The sequence below is a fragment of the Nuphar pumila genome, chromosome 15 (assembly GCF_984573655.1).
Source record: "Nuphar pumila chromosome 15, dmNupPumi1.hap1.1, whole genome shotgun sequence".
Lineage (NCBI taxonomy): Eukaryota > Viridiplantae > Streptophyta > Magnoliopsida > Nymphaeales > Nymphaeaceae > Nuphar > Nuphar pumila.
Window position 1 is genome coordinate 26537895 of NC_143263.1, and position 17224 is coordinate 26555118.

The window sequence follows — 17224 nt, forward strand, 5'->3', positions numbered from 1 at the left end:
GTCCAAAAATTTTGAAATTGCTCTGCACCCGTACCCGCACCCATTTGACATAGGTAGTGACACGTTTTATGAGAAGACCAATCATATAGAAATAGATTGCCATCATGTTCAAGAGGAGTATTTAAAAAAGACCACATATTTTCTTTGCATGGCTTTGGAGTACCAATTGGTGGACTTCACTAAAGCTCTTCTCTCTTCGCGTTTTTACTTTCTCCTTAACAAACTTTTGGTTATTACAGTGTAAGTTTGAAGGGGAGTGTACTTGTATGTACATTTTGGTTTGTATCATATGTTATATGTACTTAGGTAAAGGACGTAGTTACGTCGTATGTTATATGCACTTCAAGAGCACTTGTATTTTTTTTCTTTTGGTAAGACTTACTAGCCATTAGAGTCCAACGGCTAACTATGCTAGCCGTAGAAACTCTCTAACAGCTAGTTCCTCTCTCCCTTGTATATATATGTTAAAATACTGTGTATATATTTGTATACCTAACTGATATACATATATTTGTATAATATACGTATATCAGGGGTATTATGGTCATTTAAATATCATGTAATATAGTACAGTCCAATAGGGACTGTTGAGTATTTTTACTTTTTATTTTTTCTTTTTTGTTTTTTGTTTTTATTGTAAGTCCAATGACTGTTGGACACTGCCTCCCTCTCACAATATATGAGGCTCTACTCAATGTATCCTAAGCTTTTCTAAGCTTATTTGCCCATATATAAATTTCAGTTTTTTATATTGTGATTGTGTGGAAGTTGTGCCATTGTGCTCTTGTGGAATTCGTGTTTTTTATCTTTTTTATGATATTGTTATCGGTCCATTAGAGACTGTATTGTATTCGTGCACTTGTGTAGCCCTTTGTTGGCATTGTGATTGTGCACATCTTGTTTCATTACAATATATGTATATATATATATATATATATATATATATATATATATATATATATATATATATATATATATATATATATATATATATATATATATATATATATATATATATATATATATATGGGACCAAGTCCCCTTGTTTCTAATGCATATTTTGTGCGTTTTATCAATAATAAAATTATTGTTTTTTATGTGTGTGCTCTGTTAAGAGTTGTGCAAAATACTGTATTATTAGTTGTGTGCTGCCCCTTTTTCCTTTATTATTCTTTTGTACATTATAACATAACCATGGGTAGTTTTGTCCTGTACATTTTCTTCTTCTTTTGTCTTTTAGTGTATCTAGAGGGAGTCACCCTTAAGAGGGACTCACCTTCTCTTTTATGAAATTAATGAAGTTAGTTTTTCCTCTCCTTGTGCTTTCATTATGAACCCTAATGCATGTATATGTTTTAATAGTCTCTTGTGTAGCTTTGTGAGTGCCCTTAGCAGCTTGTTCATTGCCTTTGTTGATTTGTGAGATTACTCTGTGGGTTTGTGACCTTTTATATTATTGAGCCTATTCCATTACATCTTCGTATCTTATTTCCCAAAAAATTTACTTACTTGTGAGTTGAACTCATGTCATGTGTCCTCGTGTCTACATATCTTTGTGGCATAGGATGCATTCAGTCATTAAATGTATGCTATGATACCTGAACACTCTTGGAGGTCCAAGATATCAGTGTCCAGCTATGTCTGACATTGACACTGCCAACATCAATCCATCAATTTGGACATGGTTTGGACAAGGTTATTTTTGAACTTCAAAATTTCCACTTGCGAAGATGCTGAACACAATATACCGAATGTTGGGTACCCCCTCTGTGGTATATGGACACTTTAAAAACCAAGTGTAACACTTCTAAGCCACTTTTTCCCAAGTATTGACTAGATTGTAAACAGTGTCTACCTTGAGCACCAAACAGGTTCTTGAGTTTAAACTTTCAATTACTTATCTCTCTCTCTCTCTCTATATATATATATATATATATATTGTCACACCTCTTTTCTTCTGCCTTTTCTCACTTTTTGTCTTTAGTTATTGGTGATGGCTTTGTAAAGTTTAAACCCTAACTGGTTTGAAGGATAGGGTGCTATCGGCTGGATTTTCGCAGGTGAACCACTGCCAGCGTCGCATTCTGTCCTTATTCTTCCAATTCTTTGGGAGTGGTCCTCCTATGCAATAAAAAATGAACTTCATTGCCTGGCCAAACTGTGAAGGAGTGGGTTTGATAACTTGATTATCCAAAGTAGGGTAAAAAGGGGAAGGGAAATACATATATCAATGATAAGATCCCACTCAACTGTAATATCCTTCAACATGCTCCTACTTACTGAAATGAAATGAGGATCTTCCAAACACGAACTTAGATCTGCACGAGAAGGTGTCTAAAAAGACACTAAAGCATAACCCTTAAAAAGGGTATAATGGGAAACAAAAGAAGAAATAAAATATTCTTTATTGATATGAAAACACCAAATGCTTAAGAAGCATTGGAATTGAAAATACAAGAGGGGATGCACCCCTTTATATACAAGTGGGAGAGGGGAGCTCTCCTTTGTAGCCGTTGGACTAGTCCAACGGTTATAAATGTAACCATTGGATTAGTCCAACAGTTACATTATTAGTTAAGTTCCAAGTGGAACTTAACTAATAATGTAAGTCTAGTTCTATTAGAACTAGACTTTAAAAAATTAAAAGGAAAATAGCAAAAAATACAGAAAAATAAAAATACATTAATATATATATAATAATATGAATATTATTATATATATATATTTTACATTTTAACACTTACTGCCATGATAGGATGTGTGCCAAAACCTATGGCACATCCTTGCTCCATCTGCTCATTGTGGATAAGGGAGAGTGGGCTGAACCGGTTTACCAATCATTACTCCTTAAATCCTTGTTAATATCCATTCTAAAACTGGTTCAGTTTATGAAAACTGGTTTTCCATCTTATTTGACCCCAACCAAAGGATCAAATCCTGCTCCAAATTACTGTATACACTGATTCAAATTCTTTATTAAACCTTACCAAACCTTGAATATGCACCAAGCTGTATCTAACCCAAGTGTGTTTCCTACTAAACATCTCTCAAGCTATGTCATAGGGATTCGGCTAGCAGGGTGCCGCACCCGCGTCGACGCGACTCGACGCGGGTGCGGTCAACCCGATCCTGGGTGCGTTGACCGCACCCAGGATCATTTAGGTCCATTTTTTTTTGGATTTTTTTTTAAAAAAAAATTGCCCTATGAAATGGGCTGCGGAATTTTAAAAAAAAATCTGCTGACAGCTGCTGCTGCTGCTGCTCCTGACTTTTTCGTAAAGGATTTTCTCTCTCCATAATAAATGATAATGATGGTGGTAGCCTTGCTGATCCTTCTTTTTCGTAAAGGATTTTCTCTCTCCATAATAAATGATAATGATGGTGGTAGCCTTGCTGACAGCTGTATATAAAATGAAATTTGAAATTCGTAAAGTATTCACTGTTCTCCTGATGAGATGGGTGCGCTATCGTGCAGCTGTATATAAAATGAAATTTGAAAAAACCTGCGTCGGGGGAACCCTCGGACCCCCTTATATATATATTTTTATTTTTGCCCCTGCCGCACCACCGCACCCGGGTTTTTTGGAAGTGCCGAATCCCCGCACCCGCACCCGCACCCATGTGACATAGCTCTCAAGATTAACTCAAAACTCATTCAATTAAGACATTGGGATCTAACAATTGTTACTGCATTCAAATCTATCTTAGTGGATCCATTTAAACATGATTCCCTTCTCATTGTTATAGGCCAAAATAGATATTTTTAACCTAAAATTCAAACCTAGTATGGCAGTATGTCTAAACCAAGTAAAATCTATTTATATCATACTTAATGATTGAATCCAAAAGCAACCTATGAGAATCTTACCTGCCCATGACTTGTTTCAAATCCCAAATTTGTTTGCTGCTGATTAACATCAGCTAAAGTTAAAAAAATTCTTCCACGACATCCAAACTGCCATTTTCAGATCTTGTTCAGATTAAATCCCACAATTGCTAGATCCACTTGATCCAGATCTATCATATTCAGTTGATCTTGAAGGTTTCGTAGATGGTTATGAATGGGTTGAAAAGTATATTTGGCCTTCTAAGCTGTGGAATGGACCGTATGTATATTCAGTGTGTTAAGCACCATGAAATTCTTGTTTCGTATTGAGGTCATAACCCACAGCTCAATTAGATGGAAAAAGGTGGAAGATTCATACTTCAAGGCAAGTCTTTCTTGAACCATATGAAATGGCTCTTTCTCCACCCTAGGAAAGGATGCATGTTAGGAATGAATTGCAACCCAGATCTAACTCAGGTCTGTTTAGATCCATATTTTATATTTGGATATTTTGGACTTTGTTTGGATCTTTTAGATCTAACTAATCAATATTGAAAAATAGAAAATGTTCAGTTTTTTGTATAAATAGCAGTTAGAAGAGCTTTAGAAGAGCGATTGATTAATTGAAGTTTAGTTTTTTGTTCTCTGCTTTCCTGTTAATTTGTTCGATCTTCAATTAAAGTTAGTTAGCTTTAGATTAGGGCACTGTAGATTTTTGTTAATTTCTCTCTTTCTGTCTTCCAATTTTCAAAAAGGATGGATCGAGTTAATCATCTCTTTTAAGCCTCATGTCTTTTTGTGGTGATAGGTTGAGAGCTTATCATGACTAGTCCTTAAATTTTTGCCTAATAATAGATAAATTTTACACTTCATTTTACTTTATAAAAAAAATCTTTCCAGTAGATCAAATGCATCTATGATTCCCTTGTCAGTTTATATTCAGAGGCAGCATCACAGAACAGCCAAGATTTCCGCCTTGTGTATTTGTAGGAGTATATATTACTATTATCGAGGCTGATATATCTGGTATAATCCCAGAATGTTCCCAAAATTTTGCATATGAACAGCAATTTTATGTATTGCTGAATATGCTACATTTATTTTCTGGGTTATTTTTGTCATAATCCTTATCCCTTGATCTATTTGCTGGGCTATGCTTAACCTAAACTTTAGGCATTCAGCAATAAGAACAGTGTTGCTTAATGGTGTTGTAATAGGTCTATGAACCTATTACATGAGTAGTTTCCCCCTTGTGTATTTGTAGGAGTATATATTACTATTACCGAGGCTGATATATCTGGTACAATCCCAGAATGTTCCCAAAATTTTGCATATGAACAGCAATTTTATGTATTGCTGAATGTGCTACATTTATTTTCTGGGTTATTTTTGTCATAATCCTTATCCCTTGATCTATTTGCTGGGCTATGCTTAACCTAAACTTTAGGCATTCAGCAATAAGAACAGTGTTGCTTAATGGTGTTGTAATAGGTCTATGAACCTATTACATGAGTAGTTTAAGTCAAGTAGTTGGAAGGTGCTATATCATATTTTTATTGTAAATTTTGGGGTTTTTTGAACTAGGCATGGTACTAAGTTATCCTGCTACCACCACTTTGGCTGGTGGTTACTATGATAGTAGGAGTGATCTACCTTGTCAGTAATTGCACTTTTCATTAAATGGAGCTGCCTTGTTGTCCCGGTGTGTATAGCATTCTGATATCTCAGTCACCCTTTTTGTCAGTTTGAAGATTAGCTTTTGAGGCAAGCATTCCAGAATTCTTATTTGTATATCTTTTCTGTCTTTGGTGAATGTATGCTTCTATGGGTATTTTCCACTGTTTTGCACCATTAATTTCAGAGATTGTGTATTTTCCAAAATTTTCTTTGTGCAGAGCCCTTTATGTCTTTTCTCACATTCAAGTATTATGTATACGTTTTTCCTCAGTGGGTTCTCTGAAGCTATATCACAAATATTGCTGATATTTTGAAATGCCACGATTTTAACACTATTCAGTGGCCAACATTAGACCAAAAATAAAACAATATTTAACATGACGCTATATTGAAAATATCATGTTTTTAACATGATTTTAACCCATCATTAACACTATGAAAACAGTTGTTGCAATATCTTTTATATTAGTGATATATTTAAATATATTTTTCTATATACTGATGTTTTCCTGAGTTTTTCAGTTGAAAAACTAGGATTTTGAAAATATAGTGAGATTTTTTCGAGAATGAGATTTGTGACTGCTCTAAAATGTATGCAAAATTTGTTCGGTCTCTGAGAGTTGCTATCATGTCCGCATCAAACACTACATAATGTGCTAATGTCTTGTGGTGCGCATAGAACAGTTACTAAATTAGTACTGGCCATGCATACTTATGCACATGCATATGTACACCCATGATGCCCTTGTATTTTCACTATATTATGGAAAAATAGTAATTAACTTTGCATAGCATGAGGAGTTTTGCTATTTGTTTTCCTTCCAGATTTAATGGCTTCTAAAGTATCATGTTCCTTTATCAACTCTCAGATTTTGGCAGTTGGGGCCAGACCTCTGTTAACTCGCTTCAATATTGGTGGAAAGATTCTCTCACAGATACAATGTGCTCCTCAATCAGCATTTTCTGTTTCCTTGCATCCCTCAGGGGTATGTTTTTTAACATGTTTTTAATATAATGATTTCATGTCAATAATGCACTATATTTATTTCTTATTTATCTTTCTTTTCCTCTTTTGCATATTGAGTTCTATGTTTCATCAGTGATGATTTAGTCATCTTTGACAGTGTTGGTGTGTTTTTTCGATGACTAGCAAGTCTATATTAGACTTTTTATTTTCCCTCTATTGAATTCTTGGAGAATCTCATTATATGTATCCCAATGCTCGTGAGATGCATGGTACTGCTTACTTGACTTTAATTAATGTTGGACAGACTACCAATTTGCGGCATTGTAATCTAATTCATTCCAATGTTGTCAATATTGGTTTCAGACCTGAATCGATTTAGGGATTCAGCCGATTCGGACTCGATCCAAATTGAGCTGAATGGGTCACTTCTACTCTTTTTTAATAAAAAAATCATTAAAAAATTAAGCATATTAAAATATAAGGGCCTATTTGACCCCGATACTGACAACGTCAATTCATTCCAATAGCATTCCATGGATCAAGCACAAAAATACAATACAAGCATCACTTTGTTGTAACTTAAACTTTAAGCATTCAGCAATAAGAATAATGTTGCTTAATGGTGTTGTTAACCCTGTCCTATAAACCATGGTTATCTGGAAAGTTCAAGATTCGGATAATTGCAGAACATTTTACTAAGTCCTCCACTAGGCGTCTTGTATGTAGCTTTACCACTAATAAAAGGAACATAGTGTGGGCAATTAGATACAACCTGCTCAAAAATTCTGACAGCAACTTTGTTAGGTTGATGTATTGTACATCGATATTACTATGCTTCAATATTGCAAACTGGAGTGTGATATAACACCTATAGATATCTTCCATAACTTGTCATTTGAAAAGAGTGCATTATCAATATTTTGGTAATGGCAGTCTCCGTTTTAGGTATAGTAGTGGACATAGTGACAAATATCGCGAGATTTATGAAATTCTTGCGAGAAATTGCCTGACAGTTTAAAACGGCAATTTCTCGCGAGATTTTCAAAATATCGCGAGATTTATGAAAAAACATAAACACCACGATTTAAACATGATATTTACGTTTTAAATGGCTATTTATCATGAAAAACCATGTATTTTTATTTTTTAAAAAATTTATTAATATTTTCTTATAAAAAATATTTTTTATATTTTTTAATTTATTTTTTATTGACGAGATTTTGCAGGAAAAAAATGCGAGATTTATGAAAAAATTTCAAATTCTCGATTGTTTTTGAAAAACAAGATTTTGCCGTTTTTAATGTTTGTCACTATGGTGGTGGACCCACCACCTTTCTGGCAGACTACTACCTTCTCTTATTGCAAAAATTAGCAGTCGGAATCTCCAACTACATGGCATTGACTAGGTATCTTCTGATGCAGTTGATGCTTTAGACATGAACTTTCTCATCCTTGTTTGTCTGGTTTCGTGTGGCAGTTACTCAGCCTGGATAAACTCCAGTTCATCATTAGGTTAAGTAAAATGTACTGCCATAAGGTCTAAATCAACTACTTATGTAATAGGTCTATGAACCTTGATCTTAGTGTAGAAAAGCTTTTGAATTGAGAGGTTGTCTTTCCGATTAGATGAGAATGCTTTCTGCTTTAGGTGGTGATAAAGTTCATTTTGCAGGTTCTCTTTAGGTCCATGAACAAACCATGCTTGCACAGCCTCTTGATTTTTGTTGAAGCTAAACATCCTTTTCCAACTGGTGTAGGGGTGGGTCACACTTAAGCCACCTGTCATGAAATACAAGAAATAACTATAGGATGCCACTTATGAGCTTTACAAACACACAAAGGTGTACACAACAAAAGACCACTTATGGGTCAAGATACAAACACACACAAAACCCACTAGTGGGCAAGAGAGAGAACATAAAAAATATGGGATCTTTATTTCAACAAGTGCTTGAGATAAGCATAATTACAAGAGGGGATTCATCCCCTATTTATACATAAAGAGGGACCAAAAAGAGCCATTGGGAGTGTTGCCATTGAGAACATTTCCAACGACTTTTATCAAAGGCATTACAAAAACAGTAATGCCCTTGACAAAAAATAAATAAATATAACAGGAAGTATAACAGGACATAGCAGGAAGTAAAACTCAGTATAATCGTAACAGAACTAAATCGATCATACCAGGTTTTAGGAGCTTCTTTAAGACCATAAAGTGCTTTTCTTAGGTAAAATATTTTTCTAACACTTCATGTTCAGGTGGTGGATTCATATAAACTTCTTCCTTCAATTCACCATTAAGGAAGAAATTCTTGATGGACATTTGATAAATAGGCCAACATTTAATGACAGCTACAAGTATAAGAGTTCTAATGAAGGTCATCATAGCTACTGGTGCAAATATTTCATCATAATCTATACAATACTCTTGTGAATAACCCTTGACTACTAATCTAGCTTTATGTCTCTCTAAAGTTCTATCACTCGTGGTTTTGACTTTAAACCATGGTTGCCAGTTGAGGAAGCGGGGGCGGGAAGCAATACGGGAAGCGGGAGCGTGAAGCGAGGCACTTTTGAAATTTTAGGAAGCGGGAAGCATGGGACCACTTAGGAGCGAGTCAGGAATCGTCTCGGTGAAATGAAATGGGGATCTTCGAAACACGAGCTTTGATTAACAAGAGCAAGTGTCAAGAATGACACTAAAGCATAACCCTTAAAAAGGGTATAATTGGAAACAAAATAAAAATAAAAATGTATTCTTTATTGATATGAAAAACCAATTGCTTAAGAAGCATTGGAGTAAAATACAAGAGGGGCTGCACCCCTTTATATACACAGCTGAAAGAGGACTCAATAGAGCTGTTGGGCACAGTCCAACAGCTCTATTTAGAGCTGTTGGAATGTGTCAGTCCAACAGCTCTATTGCTAGTCAAGTCTGGACAGGACTTGACTAGCAACAGTCATTCTAGTTCAAACTGAACTAGATGACATAAAGACAAAAAATAAAAATAAAGGAAAAAAAATATAGAAAAGAAAGAAATTAAAAATGTATTTATATATATATATAATAATATAATATTATTATATATACATATATGTACAGTTTTACATTTTAACACTCCCCCTCAAACTTACGGTACAATGAGCGAAAGTTTGTCTAAGAGAAAGTGAAATCGGGGAGCAGCGAGAGGCTTTGTAAAGAGGTCTGCTAACTGATATTCTGAAGTGACATATGGCAGATCAATTATCCCGTGTAGATATTCCTCTCTGACGTAGTGACAATCCATTTCGATGTGTTTGGTGCGTTCGTGGAATGTTCTGTTATTGGCAATGTAGATCGCACTTTTGTTGTCACAACACATTTGTGAAGCCTTTGTTGCTTCAACTCCCATGTCAGCAAGCAGTCGTCGGAGCCAAACTACTTCCATGGTCGTGGTTGCCATGGCTCTGTATTCAGCTTCGGTGGATGAGAGAGATACCTTCTGCTGCTTTTTACACCTCCACGAGATTAATGATTCCCCTAAAAAGACACAAAAGCCAGTGGTTGAGTGTCTGTTATTGGGATCACCTCCCCAATCAGCATCAGTATATGCAATTAAATCAAGAGAAGAGGAGGAAGATAAGAAAAGTCCTTGTGAAAGTGAGGACTTGATGTATCTGATAATACGCATGACTGCTCCCATATGAACAGAAGTAGGAGCATGTTGAAATTGACTTGCTGTATGAACAGCATGTGCTATATCTGGTCTGCTAATGGATAGATAGGAAAGTGCCCCGACAAGCTGTCTGTAAGGAGTAGGGTCTGCAAGAAGTTCTCCATCATCAATCTTCATTTTAACATTAACAACTTCTGGAGTGTCAACTTTCTTATCATCAGTAATACCAGACCTGAAAACAATATCAAAAGCAAATTTAGTCTGAGATAATAAATATCCTCTAGGAGAATAAGCAACTTCAATGCCTAAAAAATATCTCAACAAGCCCAAATCAGTCATTTCAAAATGAGATTTAAGAAGTGTTTTGATTGTTTCAACTCCCTGTTTATCGCTTCCGGTGATGATCATATCATCCACATAGAGAAGAAGCACAATGATCCCTGCATCAGAATTCTTAATAAACAAAGCAGTGTCAGTTAAACAGAATTGAAAACCAATATCAATCATAACACGACTAAACCTATCATACCAAGCTTTTGGTGCTTGTTTAAGTCCATAAAGAGCTTTTTCTAAGCGAAGGACTTTACCCTTAGGAATACTTAGACCAGGAGGGGGTTCCATATATACTTCTTCAACTAGCTTTCCATTTAAAAAAGCATTTTTGACATTCATTTGAAAAATAGACCATTTTTTGATAGAAGCTAAGGCAATTAAGGTTCGGACAGTAGTCATACGAGCCACCGGAGCAAAGGTTTCTTCATAATCAATCCCATATTCTTGGGCATAACCTTTGGCTACTAAACGGGCTTTATATCTTTCAAGAGTACCATCACTCTTGGTTTTAATTTTATAAACCCATCGACATCCTATAGTTTTCTTCCCTGGAGGAAGATCTTGAATATTCCATGTAGAAGCCTTTTCAAGTGCATCTAATTCAACTTTCATGGCTTCTATCCATTTGATATCATTTTTTGCTTGAAAATATGTGGATGGTTCTTCATATGAGTGAATTAATGCAATAACTGCCCTATATGTGGGTGAGAAAGACTCGTATGATACAAACTTTTCTGGAGGCCTCGAGATTCGGGATGATTGTCTAGTTGGAATGTTAGAATATTTCTCAAGTGCACATGGAGTATTAGACTCTTGTCGCCTGGAATATTGAATACTAGTATCTCTATGAACTTCTTCATTTTCAACATTAAGATCAATAATTCTTGGATCATCATCAAAGTTACAATCAAGGTCATATTCATCAGATGTTGATGTTAGATCTAGCAAAAAGGAGTACTCAGTGACGTCTTTTAATTTTCTAAAATCAAAGAAGCTCTCCTTTTCAAGAAAGGAAACATTTCTAGACACATATAGTTTATTATTTTTGAAGTCAAAACATCTATAACCTTTCTGGTTTTCAGCATATCCTAAAAAGGCACAGGGAATCGCACGAGGGGAAAGTTTATCATTTTTGTCAGTAAATATGAAACATTTGCACCCAAATATTCTTAATCTAGAGTAGTCTGGAGAAATGTTCATAAGTTTTTCAATGGGAGTGATATTTTGTAACGAAGAAGATGGCATCCTATTAATGAGATAGGTGGCAGTTAAGGCAGCTTCTGCCCAAAAGTCTTTAGGGACTTGATTTGCTATTAATAAAGTTCTAGTGGTTTCTATAATATGGCGATGTTTTCGTTTTGCCAGTCCATTTTGTTGAGGTGTATAAGGACAAGATCTTTGATGTGTGATGCCATGCAATTTAAGATAATTTTGAAAATCTGTGGATAAAAACTCTCCCCCTGAATCTGTGCGAAAAATAGTAATATCATTTTGAAATTTGTTTTTAACCATATTATGAAAAGTTTGAAAGTATGAAAATACTTCAGACTTATGTTTGAGAAAGTACATCCACGTATGTCGGGAGAAATCATCGACAAAAATAACATAGTAAACAAATCCTCCTTTAGAAATTACTGGTGCAGGACCCCAAACATCCGAGTGTATTAATTCAAGTGGTCTTGAAGAGAAAAAGGTTCTGTTCTGAAATGGTAATCTTTTCATTTTGCCGAGAATACAATCTTTACAATCAAATGATTCAGAGTTACAAAATTTCCCTAGATTTGGAAAATGTTGGATTTTGGCTATATGTGGGTGACCAAGTCTCTTATGCCACAGTTCCAACTCTATTTTTTGAATATTATAACAAAAAGCTTTCTTCGGCATTTCCAAAAAATCCATGTAATAGAGTCCTCCTTCTCTATGGCCTTCCCCAATCAGCTTGCCTGACTGGCGATCCTGTACCCAACAACCATGAGAAGAAAAAGAAATATTACACCCATAATCAGAAATTTGAGATACAGATAAAAGATTTAAATTTAATTTGGGAACATGTCTAATTTCTGGAATAAAAAAATTTTTTGTTTTATAAATTTTTTCAAAATCTCCTATTCCTTCTATTTCAAGAGAAGTCCCATCAGCAGTAAAGACCTTTGACACACTTGTTTTATTTTTAACACATTTGGTGTCACGGGCCTATTTCCTTCAATGGGCCAGCGCGGCGCGACGGTCCTTCCTTACCGCCGCAAGCCTACTCGTCAGCTCGCTTGCCGGTCGCGGAAGCTTATGATCAGAGTGCAAGAGAGCAAGAGAGAATAGAGGGAGAGAAGTTGCAATCACAAGAAGCAATCACAACGAGGGTGAACAAAAGAAAGCTCAACGCATTTGATTCATTCACAATTTTGCCCGCAGGCTATTACAGTTCAAGTATACGGGCTGCCCCTTCGGGGTATTAATTCACCTGAACCGGGCAGCTTACATCAGACTCAACAAAAGCAAAACAGACTCTAAGCGCAACTGTACACTGTAAGTCGCAAGGGAACATGCTCCCCCCTTCAAATCATGCGCCGTCCTCGGCGCCATCTGTTTCGTGGTAAGCCCTGACTTCAGCCGGGTAGCGGCTGTTCATTCGAAATGCAGGCTCCCACGTTGGTTCCGCTGTTTCCTCCCACTGCACCAAGTATTTCTTCGCTTGCCCCAAGTAGTTGACCTTGTGACGAAGGATCTGACTGAGGTGCTTCTCGGCCCGTTGTGCTGCCGGGGCCCTCTGCATGATGGGAGCGCGTTGCGGCACATTGCGTTCTGGGTATCCATCATCTGGATGGAACTGCTTGAGGTTGCACACGTGAAACACGGGGTGCACCTTGAAGTCTGGGGGCAACTCCAGCTTATAGGCTAGCTTGCCCACCTTCTTTGTGATGGTGAATGGTCCCTCATACTTTCTGAGTAGTCCGCGGTGCCGCCCGCGGAAGATGCCTGTGCGACCAGGATATAACTTCACCAACACTTGGTCCCCAACTTGGAACCCTGCGGGCCGACGGTGTTTGTCCGCCCACTTCTTCATTCTCTTTGCCGCTTTATGTAGGAATGCCTTCGCCAACTCATTCTGCTCGTGCCAGTCGCGAACAAACTGATAGGCAAAGGATGGCCTTCCCTTTTCTTGTGCGGCAAGCGTGTGCGGGGTCAGTGGCTGCTGCCCCGTGGCTATCTCGAACGGGCTGTGGCCTGAAGACTCGCTCTTCTGCAGATTATAGCAAAACTGTGCCACATCAAGGAGCTTCACCCAATTTTTCTGATTGGCACTAACAAAGTGCCTGAGGTACTGCTCCAAGATCTCGTTGATACGCTCTGTCTGCCCATCAGTCTGCGGATGAAAGCTAGTTGAAAACAGCAACTCAGAGCCAAGTAGCCGAAATACTTCACGCCAGAACTTGCCCGTGAAGCGAGCATCGCGATCACTCACAATGCTCTTTGGTATGCCCCAGTGCTTCACCACATGCTTTACGAACAACTCTGCAGTCTTCTCTGCAGGGCACTCCTTAGAAGCTGAAATGAAGGTGGCATACTTTGAGAAACGATCCACCACGACCAAAATAGAACTGAGGCCCTCTACCTTTGGCAGACTAACAATAAAGTCCATGGAGATGCTATCCCAAGGACGTTCTGGAATTGGTAGAGGCTCAAGGAGACCGGCAGCCTTCTGGTTTGTCCCCTTATCTTGCTGGCAAATGAGGCATGTCCGCACATACCCCTCAACATCGTCTCTCATCTGCGGCCAATAGTAGCCGCGCTCAAGGAGTGCTAAGGTCCGCTCCTGACCAGGATGGCCGGCCCATAGTGTATCATGGCACTCCTTGAGTAGCTCTCGGCGGAGGCTTCCCCACCGTGGTACAAAGATGCGCCCCCCTTTTGTTACGAGGAGGCCGTCTTGTAGCCAAAATCGCCGAGTCTTCCCTGCCTGCGCCAGAGAAACAAGGTGTTGTGCGGTCGGATCTTGCTGCGTACCCTCGCGGATGCGGCTCAACAATGCACCCTCCAAATGCACTTCAGAAGACTCCGCACGCACAGCTGCCAGTTCAGCCCTACGGCTCAGGGCATCCGCCACAACATTGGTCTTTCCAACCTTGTACTCCAAGGCAAAGTCGAACTCAGCCAAAAACATCTGCCATCGAGCTTGCTTGGGCGTCAGCTTCTTTTGCGTTTGAAAATAGCTCGTGGCCACATTGTCCGTCTTGACGACGAACTCGGCACCCAAAAGGTAGTGCCGCCAGGTCCTGAGGCAATACACAATGGCGGTCATCTCACGTTCGTGCACTGTGTACCGCCTCTCTGCATCCTTCAACTTACGACTCTCATATGCGATCGGATGCCCGTCTTGCATAATAACTCCGCCAATGGCAAAGTCTGAGGCATCAGTGTGGACTTCGAAGGGTCTCGAATGATCAGGCAGTCGCAGCACTGGCTCTCTCACTAAGGCTTTCTTCAAGCCCTCGAAGGCATCTTGGCACGCTCCTGTCCAGAGCCATACCCGATTTTTCTTCAACAAGTCTGTGAGAGGCGCAGCAATGAGGGAATAACCTTCGATGAAACGCCGATAATAATTTGCCAAGCCGAGGAATGACCGCAATTCTGGCACTTTGCTTGGCGGAACCCATTCCTGGATGGCCCTTATCTTCTGCCCATCCATACGCAGCACACCACGCCCCACAACGTGGCCAAGGAAGCTGATCTCCTCCTGCCCGAAGAGACACTTCTCTCGTTTAACACAGAGGTCATTCTCCTTCAGCACCTGAAGCACTGTTCGCAAGTGCCCGACATGTTCCTCCATGTTATTGCTGTAGATCACGATATCATCCAGATAGACTACCACAAACTTGTCTAAGTAAGGGTAGAAAATCTGGTTCATTAGAGTCGTGAATGTGGCTGGAGCATTTGTCAACCCGAATGGCATTACTAGAAATTCGTAAGCACCATAGCGGGTGACACAAGTTGTTTTCGGCTCATCACCTTCGGCAATCCTCACCTGCCAGTAACCCGATCGCAGATCTAGCTTGGAAAAGATACGGGCACTGCCTAGCTGATCGAACAAGTCTGCTATCAATGGCAATGGGTACTTGTTCTTCACCGTGACCTTGTTCAAGGCCCGGTAATCCACACATAACCGTTTAGAGCCATCATGTTTCATCTGAAAAAGGACCGGGGCACCAAATGGGGCTTTTGATGGACGAACAATGCCTGCGTCCAACATCTCGTCTAGCTGCCTGCGCAGCTCCTTCAACTCTGCTGGCCCCATACGGTATGGAACCATTGCGGGAGGCTTTGCTCCCGGGGTCAACTCAATCTTGTGGTCGACCTCGCGTCTTGGCGGAAGACGCTTTGGCAATTCCGGAGGCATCACCCCCCGAAACTCCTCCAATAGAGGGGCTAGGGTCGGCGGCACTGCTGCTTCTACCTTCCCTTCATCTGCACGCACTGCAACTAGGAATGTCTGCTCCCCATGCTTGACACCCTTCTTCAGTTGCATTGCTGATAACACTGAAGACTTGCCTTTCTGCGTGAGGCACTGCACTGTGTGGGACAGGTCTGATCCCATGATCGTCAACGTGTTAAACTTTGGCAGCATCATCACATTCTGGCTTCGCAGAAACTCCATACCCAGAATCACCTTGAAATCGTCCAGGGGCACCACAGAGAAGTTGGCTTTGCCGACCCAACTCCCCACTTGAGTAGTCACATCTCTTGCTTCACCAAGAATGGGCTTGGCCTCAGAGTTTACTGTTTTGATAGTCCTCTGCTTTGGCCCAGTTTTCAAGCCCAACCGCTCTGCCTCTTCCCGCGAGACAAAGTTGTGTGTGGCCCCGGAGTCTACCATTGCCGAAGTAGACTTTCCATTCATAATGACTTCTACGTACATAAGTTCCTTACTGACCTGCATGTTCTTAGCTGCGCAACTTCTAGCTGCGTTAATCGATCGCATGGCGCCCATCCTCGGTTGCATGGTCTCAGTGTCACTGCCTTCAGTGTCGCTGCATTCTTCCTGTGCAGCATTGGCTTGCCCGTCGTCCTTTACAAGGCGCTTTGGGCATTGCCGGGCGATATGTCTATCACCACAGAACCAACATGTCACAACCGCACCCTTGTTGATGTTGTTATGCTTTGTGTAGTTCTGTTTCTTTTCGGGTTGATGGCGTGTCGACGCCTCACCTTTATCGTTGCGCTGCTCATCCTTCTTGCCTCCGTGGTCAGGCTTCTTCCCAACTTTGGTTGATGGGGTGAAAGGTTTGCGCTGAGTATCAACTAAGCGCTCCGCCGCCACATATGCATCTTCCAAAATACGGGGGTTGCTCCTTTCCACTTCGGACTGTGCCCATGGTTGAAGTCCCACAATGAACCAGTTGAGCATGTCATCCTCTGGCATGTTAGGTATCTCCAGCATAAGCTTCTGGAACGTTCGGACATAGTCTTGCAACGAACCAGTATGTTTGAGTTCACGAACCATCCGGTAAGCCTGTCTCTGCGCATTTCTTAGCATGAAGTAGTTGCGCAACTCTACTTTAAAGTCGTCAAAGGTGTCTATCACACATTGACCCCTCTCCATGTCATTGCGCTTCCGCCTCCACCAAGCAATAGCATCCCCATCAAGTAAGGCTGCTGCAGCCTTGATCCTCAGATCTTCAAGGGTCACATTTTGGATATCCAAGTAGTCTTCTACTTGGAACAAGAAGTTCTCAATAGCCTTGCTGTCGCGAGAACCATTGAATTTTGCGG

The 17224-nt window shown here is 39.5% G+C and overlaps 1 protein-coding gene across 2 annotated transcripts in view; it reads left to right on the plus strand.

Moving 5' to 3' along the window:
- DWA1 (DWD (DDB1-binding WD40 protein) hypersensitive to ABA 1) overlaps positions 1–17224 on the plus strand; it is a 91110-nt gene that overhangs the window by 54692 nt on the left and 19194 nt on the right. For both annotated transcript variants that reach the window (XM_089989553.1, XM_089989554.1), the window contains exon 12: positions 6373–6489. In XM_089989553.1, coding sequence (XP_089845679.1) covers positions 6373–6489 — 117 coding nt within the window. The remainder of the gene's footprint in view (positions 1–6372; positions 6490–17224) is intronic.